This window comes from Chanodichthys erythropterus, chromosome 1 (assembly GCF_024489055.1).
Source record: "Chanodichthys erythropterus isolate Z2021 chromosome 1, ASM2448905v1, whole genome shotgun sequence".
NCBI lineage: Eukaryota > Metazoa > Chordata > Actinopteri > Cypriniformes > Xenocyprididae > Chanodichthys > Chanodichthys erythropterus.
This window is the reverse complement of record NC_090221.1, coordinates 4,298,599-4,317,817: the sequence shown is the minus strand read 5'-3', so window position 1 is coordinate 4,317,817 and position 19,219 is coordinate 4,298,599. Positions and strand designations below refer to the sequence as shown.

At 38.7% G+C, this 19,219-nt stretch overlaps 1 protein-coding gene across 2 annotated transcripts; it reads left to right on the top strand.

Moving 5' to 3' along the window:
* Positions 1-16,741, top strand: LOC137020064 (matrin-3-like). Of its 2 annotated transcripts, none has more exons than XM_067385273.1 (21): positions 1-136; positions 5,582-6,400; positions 6,834-6,895; positions 8,439-8,477; positions 8,592-8,695; positions 8,788-8,846; positions 9,075-9,197; positions 9,310-9,435; positions 9,523-9,687; positions 10,474-10,598; positions 11,101-11,701; positions 12,103-12,226; positions 12,589-12,608; positions 12,713-12,835; positions 13,046-13,174; positions 13,268-13,390; positions 13,478-13,608; positions 13,712-14,009; positions 15,720-15,870; positions 16,098-16,213; positions 16,398-16,741. In XM_067385273.1, the coding sequence occupies exons 2-21, from the start codon at positions 5,717-5,719 to the stop codon at positions 16,449-16,451; spliced, it is 3,357 nt and encodes a 1,118-aa protein (XP_067241374.1). In that variant the 5' UTR covers positions 1-136; positions 5,582-5,716; the 3' UTR covers positions 16,452-16,741. The 2 variants fall into 2 exon arrangements, with proteins under 2 accessions (XP_067241374.1, XP_067241366.1); XM_067385265.1 differs by having other exon boundaries at positions 2-136; positions 15,717-15,870.
* The last annotated feature ends 2,478 nt before the right edge of the window (positions 16,742-19,219 follow it).

The following is a 19,219-nucleotide window of genomic DNA, read 5'->3' as shown; positions in this document are numbered from 1 at the left end:
TACCCCGGAAATGAAATGCTGTTTCGTTTCGTAGTCGTTTCCACCTTCTCGTGCACTGTTGACCGATTGCGTTTCATTTCGTGCGACGTAAAGGACTTCAACCCGAAGGTTGGGAACGGGAAGAAGAAGAAACAATGTAAGTAGCAACACACTGCATTACAATAACAGATATGATATTATACCATGTGTGTTTTAAGTGCAAACTATAATAAACCCGATGTCGTTTACATTTAGGCCCGTGGCTTGCTTTCTTTTTCCTAGTTTTTGTCGTCGCCCTTCATCCATGCGTTGTGTTTAACGTGTTTATTTTCTTAGATTTAACTTAACTTATTACACAAGTCTGCGATTAATGTAAACTGATTGTCCTGAAGTGAGATGAATGTTCATCAGTTAACCTCGGATTCACGTTAAAGCTGTACAAAAGGCGTCGCTTTTAAATGGTGTGGAATATTTGCAAGGTTCCTGTCCAATATTTTCTGCATTATACCCTTCAACCATCCTTTCTGGTTGTCATTAGTTTGCATTTAATTACTGCCCTGAATGCTCCAACTGAAGTTGCGATAGTGTTTTCCTCCCTGTTGTGACGGATATCCGGTTGAAACGGCTTCTGTAACAAGAAATGTGGTGCGAACTTGATTTTGTCTCTAGGGAATTAATTGACTGGACGGTTGTAGTTTGCGGTTATTATGATCTCTTTTGATTGACAGCGCTCATAAACACTTCATTAGAGTCGATATGAGATTGCAAGAGGGAGGGGACGTTATTTTGATCAAAGATTACACGATGATATGAATAAAAAAAACGATAATTGAACTGAAGACCGGAGTAATGGCTGCTGAAAATTCAACGTTTGCCATATCATAGGAATACATCTCGAAGAAGCCAGCTGCGAATTAGTCTTCCGGGTTCTGACGTGGATGGATCAAGCTAATGCGCAGTCCTAAATGCGCGTCTCTTGTGCCTCATTTCGGAGGCGCGCGTCTGACTGTTTCTTTTGAACCGGAGCTTCTAACGGCCGCTGCAGTGACGCAATAACTTTACCAATCGCGATTGGCTGTTTAGAAGGCAACACTTATTCCGCCATATTGCGCGTTGCACTTTCCCTCATTCAAAATAATACGAGTGATGCATCTTGTGTTATTCTATAGTCTTTGTTATGCGCCAGAGAAACAAACGCGCATCTTTATAAAATTGTCTTTGAACTTCCGTTTTGCGGTAGCTCTAAACATTTCTGTGGCAAGCTGTCAAAGAATAATTAGCTGATTAAGTGGATTTACTTGTTGTAGAGTTAATGAAAGTTATCATGAGCATTGTAATGTTTAAAGCAGATGTCTTAACAAATGTCAGTTGAACGAGAAGACTTCAAAACGAGCAGTTCATTCATAAATATGTAAGATCGCTGTGGAAATACAAACTGGAAGTCAAAAGACAACGAGCGCAATGCTGAAAAGGGGCGGTGCTACATAAGGTCTATAGTCTTTGTTTTCAGTTATTAAACATTGTGATTTTTTTGTGGGCGGAGCTTAGGTGGAAGCAGAACAATTCCCCTGACCACTTCGTTAATGCTAGCTAACAAGTTTTGTTAGCTTTTTTTTTTTTTACGAGTGTGTATAGTAAAGAGAAACTGAGGGCGTAAAAATCTTTAGTTGTATGACTAACAAAGTTAGCTTACTTATGCGCTAAAAAAGGTTTGCGTTACATGAGAAATCATTAAGTTCCCCTGAAATCAAAATTTAAGTTTTTTAGCGTTTGGTATGAATATGTTAGCCGTAAGGTTATGAATAAGCTAGTGTGTTCCAAAACAATGACAAAATTAGCATTTAGGAGATAAAAGCGTTCAAATCGTACAGTCTCTCGCTTCCGCTAAAATGGATCATGAATTTTCATGACATCACATCACATTTCAGTTTCTCGTCAAATCTTCGGTCCAATCAAATGCTCTCTAGAAACTGAAGTCCCGCCTACACTTTTACAGACGCTGAAGCCTCGGCTGAAATAGGTCATTTATTCACACGTTTACTAGTTTCTACATGATGAATGGCACATAGTGCAGTATATAGAGAATAGGGAACGATTCAGACAGTGTAAATATGCTTTTCATTGACGCAAATGAAGTCCGGTTTTGCGTTAGTTTCACATGAACCGCCGCAGCGCAAGCACAGTCTGCTCCGATCCAGAGACACAAGAGCACAGAGCGGATCATATCCGCGAATCGGCACAGACCACAAAAGGTATCGGACCCATTTGAATTCTGCACAGAATGCTGTATGAGTGATATTTAAGGACATTATGAGGAGAAACGTTTAGAAATTAGGAGGAACCAGAGGTTTTACAGAGTCTATCGGCTTTGGCCGAGCTGTAACAGAACTGAAACGCTATTGGCTATTTAAAAAAGGGGCGTGGCTGTTCGATATATCGCCCTGTCTTCCTGTTTCAGTTGATATTACGTCAACACATTGAATAATGCTGCGCGTTCCAACACTCTTCAGTGGGCCTTTAACTTGTTCCCCAATTTCTGATTAGGTGGGCATGCGTAAGAAATATTTAGACACGTAACTAAACCATAATCACTACCAACAAAAGACGATAACCTTAAATGATGTGAAGTATGCACTGCAAACTTGAGCATTTTTGATGGTCGTTTCGGTCCAGTCGGCTTGTTTTATTGCGTTTAACCACGGCTGTCGTCTTTTTTGTTTGTCTGGCAGTGGCAGCAGGTATGTGATCATTTCAAATTGGAGCCTGTACTTTGTTGATTTTGGCACCCAACAATACAATACAACAAAATGGCGTTTTTAAGCTTCTTGTGTAGCCGCGACTCTGCTGGTTCGTATTGGCCGCCTCCAGTTTTTCCTTTGTTTTGCCTCCAGCTAACGCTATGACGTAATTGTGATTTTGGCACTAAAAGGGTCCATTGGTAATGACGGAACTTGCGACCATAGTTGGCTTTGGTAAAATTACGTTAAGCCGGTAATAATGTTTTGTTTTTTGCGCCAATATCCATATTCGAACTAGCAGCGCCCTTTTAATGTTATTACAAAAATGGCAACAAAAAAAAAAAAAAACATGTCTAGACAAAGTTGAGAGGATCCCTTAACAACTTGACACTTTTGAAAGAGAATTACGGCAACATTATCAACATCTTCAATTTGAAACCCAGTTGACTGACAGACATCAGCCATACCAAACAGTTGATTAGCTCCACTGACCTCCATAGTATGGAAGAAGAAAAGAAAAGAAAAATACTATGGAAGTCAATGGGACTCATCAATTGTTTGCTTACCCATGTTCTTAAAAATATCTTCTTTTGTGTTCAGCAGAAGAAAGAAATTCATACATGTTTGGAACAACTGGAGAGTAAGTTAATGATGACAGAACCTTCATTTTTGGGTGAACTATCTCTACAGTGCATCTCATCCTTATGGATTCCAGCAGATTTGTCAGATCTTGCTGTGAGATGTTACACCAAGGGAACCTGCAAGTTCTTGAACACATCTGGGGGGACATATGAATACACATGTTTTTGGCACTGCAATGGTGATCATCAGCTGTCCTTCCTGTCTCCCCGTAGCACAGTTTTAGGTGTCCTGGTCTATAGCATGTTCACACAGGTGATCAGGGACCCTGGGCTTCTTTCCCCTGGTGTTTTTCAAGGCAGTAGAAAAGTCTATTTAATGTCCTAAGTTATTGGAACTGTGATCTTAACAGTTAGTGTCTTAACAACTGTAGTAAAGCTTATTTGGATTTTACAAATTATCGATACTTTAAAGGTCACACATGCACATTTAATTTTTTTGCACTAATTTATAATAGCCATATATTGTAAAACATATGCACTGAAAAACAAATGAAACTTTCATAATTAGTTTTATCCTAATTTCTATACTTGAAAGATAAACGCGTGAGCTTTTATTTTAACGGAAACTACAGTCCAGAGACACGGAGCTGATCACGTGCGCAGTTCTCTTTGCACAGCGCAAACGACAGTCTTTTGCGATTAGATAAGCACGCAAAGCCTTATCGTGCTTTTGATTTTAGTTTGTTTGACAGCAATGGCACAAAGCACAACATTTTATGTTATTATGAGAAGTATATTTTCGGGCCACCACAGTCTAGTTAAACGGTTAGTTCACCCAAAAATAAAAACTATCCCATGATTTACTCACTCTCAAGCCATCCTAGCTGTATATGACTATCTCCTTTCAGACAAACCCAGTCTGAGTTATATTAAAAAATAAAAATATCCTGGCTCTTCCAAGCTTTATAATGGGAGTGAATTGGGGACCAGATTTTAGAGCCCAAAAAAGCACATCCATCCATCATAAAAGTAATCCATACGGCTCCAGGAGGTTAATAAAGACCTTCTGAAGTGAAGCAATGCGTTTTTTGTAAGAAAAAAAATATACATATTTAAAACTTTATTATCTATAATAACTAGCTTCTGGCAGACAAAAACCCATTGCTTCGCCTTTATTAACCCTCTGGAGCCGTATGAATTTCTTTTATGATGGATGGATGCACTTTTTTTTTTTTGCTTCAAAATTTAATTTTTGGGTAAACTATCCCTTTAATGAATGGGAAGCACTGAATTCTATTTGTTGCGGTCAACTGATATTGTGGCGGGCCGCTACAAATAAATCAATGTATGAGAAACACTTCGATATGTCAGGGCTATGAAGAAGACCCTAAAGGGAATGAGTGCAAGTTATCGATGCGCATGCGTCAACCACCTGTGTACGCATACACGTCAAATGGAGTATACTTTAAAAGGCTATGCATACAACTCTGGTGTATGTGTACGATTCTTTTGCTTCAACAGAAAAAGACAAAATCTACAATGTTTTTTTTTTGTTAAATGGACCTCATCAAGCACCAAGTGCCTTTATTGTTTTTATAACATGCTTAGCATATATTAAAATTATTAAGGGCACACATTTCATTAATGCTTCTAAATATATTGACTACCACAGATTCAAATCACTGTTAATGCGTATAAAAGTTCACTTTTCTTTGGATGAAGATACAAATCTTGTTCAGAGAACCCTATGCTCTCTTTGCACCCTTCACTTGAGCCCAACTATTGGCTTGTCTGTTGTCAAGATGTCTTGATGCCAAATTATGTTTGCAGTTAAGCACTAAAGTTGATTAGCTTTATTTCTGTAAGTTTTTAGTTTGTTTGTTTGGGTTTTTTTCCCCCATGGATTACAAATTTTTGGTTATATAGTACAACTTAGAGACATGAACAGTATATCTCCCTGGTTCTCCCCTGAACAAGAAACCGCAATGCTTTCCCTGTCTTTCTAAAGATCTAATATTGATTCAGACTCTTTCTTTTCCCTTCAAAGCTCTATAAAACTTTCCCCTTAAAATATACTTCATGGTACTTGTAAATCTTCATTTTATGGTCTATTTGGTCAGTATACCAATCTGTCCATTTGCCCCTCTATCATTGTAAAATAAAAAAATTACATCTGTTACTTGCATTGTATGGATTTGTGGAGCTCGCTGTCTTGCTCTCCTATGCCACTGCTAACTATTTCGTGAGCATGCTAGAAATCATTGCTCCATTGTGTTTCTGCAGACCTGTTTCATTCTGGAGGAGCTTCTTTTCTCGATCCAGGCTTAAATTGACGGATTGTCTTTTTGGAGACTTTTTGATTCGCTCTGTTTGATTCGCTCTTTTTCCACTCGTCCAGAGCGCCATCATTTCAAGGCCATGTCCCATAAACGGACTGGTGATGATGCTCAGAAGGGCTTTTCTGTAGCCCGTGGGCTTTTGGGTGACTTTAGTATGGGCGACACTCACTCGGACCCCTACAGCTCATCTTCCCGGTCACATAGTGGCATGTCTGGTCTGGTTGGAGGGGAGGAAAAAGACCACAACTCTCAGCTGCACCGCCGAGCGGGCAGCCACCTTACTACCCTTAAACTGTTCGCCAGCCTAGGTCTGTCGCCGACTGATCTGGACGCACTGGCGCAGGTTCCAGAGGAGAACATATGCATGGAGAACTTGCCCCATCTTCTCATGCTGCTCAAGAACCACAAAATGGAAGCCAGCTGGGACGACATGCAGGGCGGAAGATTGGACTGTTCCAGTGGGCAGGCTCAAAGCCGCTCACAAGGTGACTTCGGTTATACTTCCATGCAAGAAACATCTGGTCGAGGGTACGACATGTTAGATTACAGGAGCGGTAGCGGCAGAGACCGTCAATATTCTGAGCTTTCCCGTGACTCCTACCGCAGCCTCGGCATGTCAGCGTCATCGGCATCTGACGACCTGTTCATGCAGAGAAGAATGGGCACTCCGTCTCAGAGAAAAGTGCAGGATTTCTTGGGAGTCATGCCCCTCATGTTTCCCCATGTGTGCTCCCTTTGTGATTTTGATGTGCTCTCTGTCATGGTGAGTAATTCAAGGCGCTTGCCTCCTGCACACACACTTCCTCTTCCTGAGTCCTGCTGTTTGAAGAAGGCCCTCCTTAAACATCATTGGTTGCATTTAAATCAGCACCTCTTAGTTTGGCCTAGTATCAAATTTGATAAAATGGCCTTAAAAGATAAAATGGCCCTAAATCTCATTGGATGTCTGTAGTATTCACTGTTGTTAGCTGCAATTTCTGACTTGTTCTTTATGTTTGGTTCCAGTTAGGAGAGTTAGTATCTAGAACTCATTTCAGATTCATTACAGTACTCATTTGAAGATTGCATTCATAGCCAGGGAGGGTAGCTTGTCAAGTTAGCTTTGATCCAGTATGTCAAGGCTTTGAATTACTTTAGATTTCACAGCTTAATATGTATTTTAAGGATATGTTTCACCCTTCCCTGTGTTTGTAAAGGAATGGACTCAGCACACAACTGGGATTCGTCACTCTGAAAACCGCAAACTCCTTCTGCAAATGTAAGTGGACTGCTTTGTGAAATATGAACTGTTCATTATGTTGAAAACACTTTTATAGTCATTTAGAAACATGCATAAACTTGGCCTCCAGTAGGTGCAGTTATGCTATGGATCTTTTGGATTAGACATTTTCTAGTACTCAGCATTTACCACTGCTGTCTAGCCTAAAAAAGCAGCATCATAAATTGGTATATATGACTTGTGCACTAAAGTCTTCTTAAGCCACATAATAGCTGTGTGTGTGTAATTTATGTAAAATCTCATTTGTTCTTCTGCATATTCACTTTTATTGGAGTGACAGCTTTACACCAACATAAAGGACAGTAAATGATTACATAATTTTCATTTTTAGCTAAATAAAACTTTTTAGTTAAAGGGGTTAGTTCACCCAAAAATTTAATTTCTGTCATTAATTACTCACCCTCATGTCGCTCCACACCCGTAAGACCTTTGTTTTTGATGAAATTGGAGAGGTATATGCTCGTCCATAGACTGCAATTTAACCACCACTTTCAAGGTCCAGAAAGGTACTAAAGAAATTGTTAAAACAGTCGACTGTTCAACCTTTGTACTCTTTGTGTGCAAAAACCAAAGAAAAGAACAACTTTATTCAACAATCTTAATAACAGAATTTTCATTTTTGGGAGAACTAACCCATTAGAAGAAATCCAGATTATCACCATGAAACAAACAAAGTGGAGCCCTGAGAAGTCATAGTGGTTTGATGGAAATTATATTTGCTATTGTCTCCCATACAACTTCTGCTTTGGAGGACCAAGAAATGTGAAAAGGGTCCATTATACTAATGAATCTATTCTTCTTTGAACCTTTTAGGTGTTTAAATGCAGTCTTTAACCTATTTCTAACATGAAGTTTCAGTTGAAAAACAAAAATAAAGAACATAATGACTAATTGATTTAATGTGACCTCACAGATGATTATCATAGACCATGTTTTTTTTTAATCCTAGTGCATTAAATAGTTACCATGTAGGATCTCTAGACATGGTTGCTAATTTGTGCTGTTGCAGTCTTTGAAATTGAATTTGTTGTTCAAGTGATACCAAGTCGATACTGAAATTTTAAAAATGTGACACTTTGAGCACTGTTGAGCAGATTCATAAACACCTCTGATTGACCATTGTTTACGCGCTCAACATAAATGTCTGTGATTGGCCACAATGAACAACGTTTTGAATGTTGTAAGTAGACATCAATGACGCTCTTTAACAAGCGCTTACACAGATACACACGGGAGCGTTTGAAAGCAGCGGTCCGCTGATAGACGCCTGCTTTCAAACACTCCCCCTCTTAAATTCAAACGTGTGCTTCCAAACGCTCCTGTGCATAGATCATTGTAGCCAAGCACAGACATATATTTTGAGTGCGTGAACACAGTGGCCACTTAGACTTGTTTACAAATCCGCTCAAAGTGTCAGATTTTGAAATTTCATCAAAGTTGGTACGTTTGACAACACTACATTCAACATTTATATCTCTGTAATTTAAAAAATAACTGCAAACTCCTTCCTGTTGTTTTATAGGTACCCGGACTGGGATCCTCAAATGCCCTCTAGTCTCATGTATGTTACTATTTTTATTTTTTATTTTTTAAGTACTGCTTTCGTAAGTTTGATGCATCCTGCTTTTTACAAGGATCTGTATTGAAAAGCACATTAAAAATGAATTCCTCTCAGGTCGACATCCCTTTCCCTGGACACAAAGAGTCGTTCGGATGGTTTGCTGGGAGCAGATTCAATTGGTGGTGGTCTACAGAGAACAGGGATGAGCTCTAACTGGGGTAATAAATCTTTGAGAGCATATAAATAAATGTGATTCACTTGACGACGCATTGGCTGATTTAAATCAGTAACAATTTTTAAACAACTTTAGGGTCTGATTCCAGTATGGGAATGACAAGTAAAAGGACGTCATATTCAGCGACACCCAAGGTAATAATGCACTAAAAGTGATTTGTTTTTGTTAAAATTGGTCAATCTGTTCTGTTGCATTGAAAATGCACTCAGAATTAAAATTTTGGTATATTTTATATAATCAGAATGTCCTTTTCAGTATAGAATCTTTTTTTTTTTTTTTGAATGGATGGATGGAGATATCTTGGTGCTTGCACTCATGAATATTTATTTATTTATTTATTTATTTATTTATTTATATTTTAGATAAAAAGTAGGGTGATCGTGTTAAAATACGAAAGGAAACCGAAGTTAACAAACAGCCTGTTTGACTTGGCAAAACCCTTTGGCACCATCTGTAAGCATCTAGTGCTGAAGAACATGAACAAGGTATTGTCTTTACCTGTATGAGCAATCATTGCCAATATGAATGCGCATAATTGGTATCTATTGAGTAAATAAGTCTGTTTTATGAATTTATTATTTGTTTTATTTTTCAAAGGCTTTCCTGGAGCTGCAGACTCATGAGGAGGCTTTGGCCATGGCTAATTATTACAAGCGGAAACCAGCCATTTTGAATGGAAAAGAGATACAAGTTTATTTGTCAAAGGAACTGATGGCAATTAAGGTAAGGTGTTTTTTTTTTTTTTTTAAGTGTAGAGTTAAGCAAATCAAGTAATCAGATCAATTAAGCTTATTTTCTTTATCAATACAGAAAAGTGGAAGGCCGGACAGAGACACTAGGATCAGAGAGAAGAAAGACGTCAGCAAGGTGGTGTTTTTCTGTAATTTGCCTCGGGACAGTGACAAGAAAAAGGAGCTCCTCACAATATCTCGTAGATTTGGCACTGTTGAGAAACATTTCTTTCTAAATAAAGATGTAAGTTACATATGCAGCAATTTCAAGAACATACATTATTAAAATATGTCCTCTTTCATGGATCTCTTTGATTATTTTAGTATTTATTATGTCTGTTATAAAGTGTAATTTACACTTTTTTTATATCGAAGGAACCATAATTTTGACCCACAGAGCAAAACTACATTAAAGTTGTTTAACATTAAATGTATGCATTTAGTAGACACTTTTATCCAAAACGGCTTGCGTTGCGTGACCTTGGTGGTGTTAGCGCCACTCACTACTGTTTAAACTACAGGAATCGTGTAAAATACAGTAAACATCTAGTTAATAGTAATACAGCCATTTTCCATGCTTTTTTGTTTTGATTCTGAGAATTTCAGATCAATTCTGAACTTAGTTTTTAATGCAAGTTTTAATGTCCGTTCTTGCCCTGCCAGTGTTTTGTCTTAAAACATACTAAAAGCACCACATAAACATATAAACAACATTAAAAACTTGATTTTCACCAAAGGGGTCCTTTAGCTTTTTTTATTTTTATTAGCAGTTGTCATGCAGTCTTTTGTGAACTTATTTTGAGTAATGCTAACAAATCAGAATGTTGAACTGACTCATTGAAACTTGAACTGATTTACAGAAATTAATCAAACTTACCAACTCTAGTGATGTTTAACTAGGGGATGCTATTAAAATCTCAGTTCTTATCTAATACTTGCAAGTTGCAGAAAATTGAGGGATTGCAAAACTAATCCAATTACACAGGATATTTGACAGCTCTCAGTTCTGTTTGTTTTTTCACTTTGACAGGCTTATGTTCAAATGAGCAAGGCTGAGGATGCAGAGATGTTGGTTAAGTACTACACTGCCAATCCACTGACTATCAATGGAAGATCCATTCGACTGAACATCTGCTCGAAGTATAAGACTCTAACGTAAGTTGTCACCAACCCGACATCAAAGAACTAGCACAAGTAAAGTCGACGGTGTTGTCGCCTCACGTCGGCTGCGTCTGGGAAAAAATATCACTTTCTGCGCCTGCGTATAAGGAAGAAAACTGTCTATTTAAGCAGATATATTTGTCTATATTCGTCATTCAAAAAGGGAAAGCAAAACTAAGACTGCATGTCTACATGCTTTCAATTGCTCAGGTAAAATGACGTAAAATTAGAACAACCTTCTGTCTGTGCCGTCATTACTTATTTGCTTGCTTTAATATCTTTTGCTTATATTCTCGTGAACTGACTCGTTTGCTATACTGAACAGCCAGTTCTCGGCGGTTCGACACCAAATCAGCCGAAAGAAAGCCGACGAGGACCAACTTCAGCCGATGGTGTGGAACACACTGAGAAAACTCAAACTGCCCGTCGGCTTGGTGTGTTCCGAGCTTTTATAAAGAAAACTAAACCAAATGTGCTATACGTGTTGATGTTCCAGGGTCCCACCAGGAAATGGCGACCAAGGAAGGGAAGAACCTGCCCGTAAGCGCAGGGATAGCAGGGATAGCAGGAATACCAGGAGTAGAAGGAGTAGCAAAAGTGCCACCAACAGAACTAGTGATAAACATTCATCAAAGAATCAAAGGTCCTCTACTTCCAAAGCCAAGGAGAGCTCTGATGAGAAAGAAGAGGAACCAAAGCCTGAGGAGGCAGAGGCCGTGGGCGACGGGTCAGGAGATGAAGAAGCTGATGTTATGGAAGCATGTGATGAAGATGAAGAGGAGTTTGATGAAGATCCATCTCTAGATGATGTTGACCTATCCTGTGATCTTGAAACCAGTGAACAAGCACCAGATATCGATGATTCCAACATAGAGGAAGAGGAGGACCCTGAAGCACAGCAAGCCAGAGATGGCTCCAACGATGAGACCACAGAGAACCAAATAGACTCTGGTGAAAACCAGGAAGAGACTCAGCTGGAGGAACCTGCAACATCTGACGCTGAGCAGGAGAACACAGATGAGCTTCCTAAAGACCTTGAGGAACAGAATGATGACCAACCTGAAGATGAGGGTGCTGAAGAGGATGATGAAGAGCAGGCAAGAGCTTTTGCGCATTAGCACATCATCTGAAATGAAAATAATTTGAAAAATGTGCATGCAGATCTTTTATTCCTTCTCCTATGCTATCATTATTCCTTAATCCCTGAAGGAACTTTGAATATATGTAAATGTAAGGTTTTTTTGTTGTTGTTTTTTACTGTACTTGGTATGGTAACTTAGAATTAACCCATTAACAGGTTTTTTTACTGTAGACATTTTACAATTTATTATATTTTATGTAACTTTTTTTATATTCCATAAGCCTCTGAAGTCCTCTGAAGATGTCACCACTTTTCTGGTGCTTTTTTTTGTTGCCCTCTTTAGAGCTGTTCTTTTAATATAAATGACATCCATTATTTCGACCTGCAGTTCTGTTCATTATCTGTATCTGCTTCTAGGAGGGTCAAACTGAAGATGACTTTCCTGAGAACATGGATGAGTTTGTTACTCTGGATGAGCTAGTGGAGGAGGAGGAGAATGCTAAGAGACGAGACTCAAAGTCCAAAGCTAAAAACACATCAGGTAATGCCCTTGAGCAATGGCTTTAGCAGTGATCCATGAAAAGGCTTTCTTCTTTGGATTGAGTTGACTGTTAAATAATAATAAAACATTACAATCATATTTTTGATGATCTTTGTCATCAGGAATAATTTAAATGGAAAATGGCTATTTTAAAGCCATTTTCCATTTAAATGTTTTTTTTATCAAATAAATTCAGCCTTGGTGAGAATAATTGACTTGTTTCAAAAACACTGAAGAATCTTACAGACCCCAAACTTTTGAATGGTTGTTTAATCTCCATCTCTAGTGTAATAGCTATTAAGCTTTTTTCCCCTAAAGACAGTCCATTAAAATAATGCCTTATTTCATTTTGTATGTTTCAGGAAGCTCCAGGGATAGTAGAGTAAGTCTCTAACTTCTTGGGCACTTTAAATTATATTAAATACATAATTGTCTGCATTGATTTATTGATTGCATTTAATACTAATGTGTGTTTTCAAATTGTAGGGATTTAGAGTTGTGAATGTCGTTGGGTTTAAACGTGGCCACGGTTATGTAGAGGAAATCCTTGCTCTTGCCAAGCCATTTGGTAAAGTGGTGCGGCACCTGGTCTTGGACTTGAGGCCTGAGGTAACAGCTCTCAGATATACAGCAGCTTTACTGTAGATATCCACAGAGATTTCTGATGATAGACCATTTATTAATGTATCTATAAATGGTTATTATCCATTGGCAAGCTGTTTATGATATTTTGACAATTTATTGACATTTGGCTGGAGGGAACATAGCATTCTGTCAGTTGTAAATCAGAAATTGTGTTGTGGTTGTGCTCTGTGTTAGGCCTTTTTGCAGTTCTCCAAAGAAAAAGAGGCAAGAGAAATGGTTAGTTTCTACACTAGGAATGCCTTACCATCTGTGTGTGGAAGACCTGTGAGAGTTTATCATTCACACACCTATGCAACCATCCAGGTAAGACTTGGATTTTTTAACTCACTATGAATAAAATGTATGTGAATCTAAAAGAAGCAGAATCTAATGCCTGTATTTGTGCAACATCTACAGAGTGGCAGAGTTATCTTCGTTGGTAATGTTCCAACCTTCAAAGGCTCAGATGCTTTACTTCTGAAAATTGCAGAACCATTTGGAAAAATCAGAAGATATTATCTAAATCGATTACGCAATGAGGTAATTGTAAAAATAGGATTGTTTCTGTTGGATTTACTAGGGCATAAGAAATTATATGGTGTTCGTGATATTTGTATGTTTGATCAGTGTTTCATTGAGATGGAAAGAGGGGAAGATGCTGAGAAAATGGCAGAGGCCTACAAGTTAAAGGGACCTAAATTTGAAGGCAAACGACTGGTTGTCTATGTAAGCAGGAAATTTAAGCAGCTCAAACGTGGGTGAGTTGGACATTAATATTTTTTTTTGGGGGGTAAAATAAGCAAAAATGGCTTTCCAAAGAATGTTACATGGCATCTATTTGACAAAATTATAATCTCACAGACAAAGACCTCCGACCCCAGAACCCGAGGATAAACGGCCACTCAAGAGAGAACACTCCAAAGAAGATGAGGCCCAGAGGAGCTCCTCTGGCAAAAGTAAGGACAAAAAAGAGGAAGAGCCTTCTGTCAAGAAAATCAAAGTGGATGAGCCTGTTGCTGATAAGGCTGAAAAGATGGAGAGTCAGGAAGAGAAGGAAAGCCAAAATGTTTCAGCAGAAACCGTTCCTGAGGAAAACCAAGAGCAAGAGGAGGAACAAAGCAAAGACACATCAGAGCTCCAGAATATAGAGAAGGAAGCTGTGAGTAACCTGATTATTCTTGTTCATATGTAGGGCTGCAGGTTATATCATTTCAGCATTGACATTGTGATGTGTGCATCCGCAATAATCACAATGTCAAGTAGGGATCGTAGTTGATCACGTGGTCCTAACGGACCAGGCCCCATGGTGCAGAATGCATGTAATTCATGGATTAATTGCAAAATTTATCCATCATAGAGTGAAAGTTTATCATTTGTACCTGTCAGTGTAAATATTCAAGCCAGTTTAAAGTATTCAAGTGCAAGAAGCTGCGAAAGAGAACTGAATTCGGAACTCGCATACACACAAAGCCACATAGACAACATGCGAACACCGAATTCAGTTCTCGTTCTCTTGCTTGACTTTTTGTGCTTGAATGTACATACACACAAAGTTATGTCAAAAGGCCCATCTCGGGGAGTATCCTCAAACACAGTTGCATGTAAACAATTGAGAAAGTGCTTGTGTGAGCCTCAACATAGCGCTTACAATGAGTTACAAAGATACAGCTACGACTGTGTACACTACTTGATTTATGCAAGCACTATATGGGATAAATAACTATACAAGGTTTACCCTATTATACATTATCGACACAAATTGATAGGTGAAACAACAAACAGCCACCCACAAATAGTCTATAAACAAAGCATCAGGCTGTCTTAGAGTCCACAAGAACAACGGTTAAAGTTACTCGTCAGGCTACAGAAGAATACCAAAATTCTTCCGTTAAATTAGGTCTAATACATCGAGAGTCACGCAGACCTATAACAACTCAGCCTCAACACATAATTGCGAATAACATACCTCACCTTAACACAGGCCTGGGGTCAGCTTCCTTTGCTGTTCGAGTTAACATATAGCCTACTGAACATGAGCGGAATTTGCACCGCAGCGCCCCCTACACCTTGATGCTCATGACAAGAATAGCATGTATAGTTATCTTTATTGAAGTGAATTCGCCGTCATGCATGAATGAATGAATTTTGCAATTTTACACATAATAATCCACGATGATCACATTACACACAACTGAAATTGCACATCAAAATAACACATTGTCAATCTTTTTTTGAGACCCCCCAAAATTTCACAAATCACGTTTTCAGGGGAGCCCATGTCTTATTAAGGGGAGCCGAGCTCCCCGTAGTTCGCACCCTGCGTATCATTATATTGCATCTGTGTATTCGGTTTTGGGGTTGAACAAAAATATTGGGTGTAATAGGTCATGAGCTGTTCCAAGCTTTCTCCATACTTTTTTCTTCCTGTCATTCTGGTACATGTTTAACTTTGTTTCATCCATCCAAAGAATGCTTTTCCAGAACTGGTCGTTTTTTTTGTTGTTGTTGTTGTTGTTTTTTTGGCAAAATCTATTCTGGCTTTTATATTCTTGATGCTTATGAATGGTTTGAAGACTGACAATGGCACGCATACCTCCTGCAGAATGTTCTTCACTTGGCTGGATGTGAAGGGTGGGGGTGGCTACTCTCAAGAGTATATTCTATGGAGTCTACTAAGTGGAGTGTTTTAGAACTATGTCACTCTCATTACATTATGACAGTGTGCATATATCAACTTGTCAAACGACATGATAGGTTGTTTTTTAAGACTGAATTCAGCCCAGACAGGTTCTCCAAGTGATAGACAAAGATGGTACCATATGCTTTCTCACTGTTAACTGGATATACTTGCTTTCCTTTTAACTAGAAGCCTGAAGATGAAGAAACTGTTGATTCTTCCACTGTTGTGTCAGAGAAGAGTGTGAAGACTGAGGAAACAAACATAACAGCAGCACCATCTGAAACAAAGCTTGAAACTAGCCATTCTACTCTAGAGCCATATGATCCTAAAGTCCCAGTGGGTAAGATGGCTTTGATCTTTGCTAAGAAATAAGTATGATATAACAGAGATATTAATTTTACAGCATACTCTGTCCAAGAAGCTGAAGAAAGTTCATTATATATTATAAAAAGTGATGCACCCCAGCTAATGAAAGATACTGGCTTCTTTTCATTATTGTCACTGTGCAATGTATTCATGTTTGCTTGAAAGAAGTCTCATTAATGAATCTCATCTGACCTGTTTCAGGTGTGGAGTTTGTGAAGATGGGGTACTACTGCAGAGTCTGCTTCCTGTTTTACTCTAATGAGGAAACTGCAAAGAGAATTCACTGCAGTAGCCAAGCACACTACGATAAACTTAAGGTGAGATTTTTCCCTCCTCTGTCTTTGATCATGTTTTCAGAACAGGATTGAGATCTGGTTTATGTATTACATATTAAGGCTTAAATTACTTTTTTTTATATATATATAAATAAATATTAGCATTACAATGTTGACATTGTTGTTGTACTTCAGTATGTTTTTGAAACAAATGTTTTCTTATCAGAAATATTTGGAAAAGGAGAAAACCAAAGCACAGAGTAACGGGACGAAGAAATGAACCATTGATGCTGGAACATCTGTCCATTATGTCCTCGTGTTTGTGTTTTCTTGTGTAAGCTGTTTTGTTCAGTATGTTTAATTTTTTTCTAAAAAAAAGAAAAAGAAAAAAGTAAGATTAGACTGAGGTATTGCTTTTTTTAATGTGATAATTAAAGCTGGTGCATTCATAAATTCCTAGCTGTTCTGACGTAACAATTTAGATGTGAAATTTAAAACATTTTATGCCTAAATTGCTGTTACTACTGTTTTTGTTTTTCCTTTCTTTTATTAAATTTTCAGCATTCCTCAGACTGTGTCTGACTGTTTTTAATATTTTTTTCTGTTTATTTTGGATTCTGTGAAAGGAAAAACCTATTCATGGCCCTTTGTTTAATGTAATTAATGTGTACATGTGAATATAAGCCTAAATTTAATCTTTATGGCCCAGTTTCACAAACAGGGCTTAGATTAAGCCACGATTAGGCCTTAGTTCAATAAGGATTTTTAAGTAGCTTCTTTGAGCGTGCCCTAGAAAAAACATTACTGTTGCGTATCTTGAGACAAAACAATGGCACTGACTTATTTTAGGATGTGTCAGTACAAATTTCTTTTAGTTAAAACAAAACAAACATGCATTTTAGTCTAGGACTAGCTTAAGCCTTGTCTGTAAATCGATTGTGTCTCTTAAAATTTGGACTAAACTGCTCAATCAATTCTTATGGATTAGTTTTACGATCTGTTTATGAACTCTTTGAAGCGTCAAAATCGTAATTGCGTAGCTGTCGATGGATGAACCGATGCTATTTGCTCCAATATGGCCAGAAAGTTTCCCCTCCTTTCAGACTCCATTGACTCACAATGGCCTCATTTTGTGTACCAGTAAACAGGAGAAAATCTGCCAAAAAATTGTATATAGTCCCAATTCTCTCGCTCTCTCTCTTTTGATAGTCCCTATTCAACAGAAATGCGTTACTCTCAGCCCCCCTTTTGTATTCAGACCATGCCAACATGGCATTTACAAGGTGCTCCGATTCAGTCCTTGTTCATAGTTTATGAACAAGTTTATGAACTTGTTCATAGTTTATGAACATCCATAGAACTGCCTGTACTTATCTATACATAGTATACATCAGCAATAAGTTGAATATTGAATTTGATCTTCTAATATCACTGTCCTAATATGTTAGTAATTAGTACAAACCTGGTAAAAATACACTACATGGACAGAAGTATTAGAACATACAAGCACCTAGCCATGCGGTCTGCATTTACATACATATGTGAAAAAGGGGTCATTCTAAAAGAAAGGCTTTTCTGAAGTAAATGTTGGGTAAATGTCTATCCACCTTATCCCTGCCGAGCCTACTGCATTTTGAATTATGGGAGGCACTTCCAGTTTGGGGAGCTTCCACTCAAAAAGACTGAAACAAATGAATTCACATAATAAGGTTGCCCTACAAATAATCCTTACCAGCCAATGAGCTGTCAGTTTTCCTACATGCTTTATTTTCAAACGTCATGCTTGGTATTTATATTGCCAAAAGTATTGGGACGCCCCTCCAAATCATTGAATTCAGGTGTTCACTTCCATGGTCACAGGTGTATAAAATCAAGCACCTAGGCAAGCAGACATGTGAAAGAATGGGTCGATCTCAGGAGCTCAGTGAATTCAAGTGTGGTACTGTGATTGGTTGCCACATGTGCAATAAGTCCATTCATGAAATTTCCTCACTACTAAATATTCCACGGTCAACTGTTAGTGGTATCATAACAAAGTGGAAGCAATTGGGAACAATAGCAACCCAGCCACGTAAAATGGCATGCTGAGACGCACAGTGCGCAGAAGTCGGCAACTTTCTGCAGAGTCAGTAGCTACAGACCTCCAAACTTCATGTGGCCTTCAGATTAGCTCAAGAACAGTGCGTAGAGAGCTTCATGGAATGGGTTTCCATGATCGAGCAGCTGCATCCAAGCCTTACATCACCAAGTGCAATGCAAAGCGTCGGATGCAGTGGTGTAAAGCACGAGCCACTGGACTCTAGAGCAGTGGAGACGTGTTCTCTGGAGTGACCAATCACGCTTCTCTGTCTGGAAATCCGGTGGACGAGTCTGTGTTTGGCGGTTGTCAGGAGATGAGAACAGTACTTACCTGACTGCATTGTGTCAAGTGTAATGTTTGGTGGAGGGGGGATTATGGGGTTGTTTTTCAGGGGTTGGACTTGGCCCCTTAGTTCCAGTGAAAGGAACTCTTAATGCTTTGGCATACCAAGACATTTTGGACAATTTCATGCTCCCAACTTTGTGAGAACAGTTTGGGGAAGTCCCCTTCCTGTTCCAACATGACTGCGCACCAATGCACAAAGCAAGGTCCATACAGATATGGATGAGCGAGTTTGGTGTGGAGGAACTTGACTGTTCTGACCTCAACCTGACAGAACACCTTTGGGATGAATTAGAGTGGAGACTGTGAGCCAGGCCTTCTCGCCAACATCACTTCCTGACCTCACAAATGCGCTTCTATAAGAATGGACAAAAATTCCCATAAACGCACTCCTAAACCTTGTGGGAAGCCTTCCCTGAAGAGTTGAGGCTGTTATAGCTGCAAAGGGTGGGCCAACTCCATATTAAACGGATTAAGAATGGGATGACATTAAAGTTCATGTGCACGTAAAGGCAGGCGTTCCAAATGTTTGGCAATATGGTGTATATGTATAAAGGTGTGTGTTAAGAATACTGCATTTTTTTCTATTGTTTTGAATACTGTTATATAAATACATCACAGAGGAC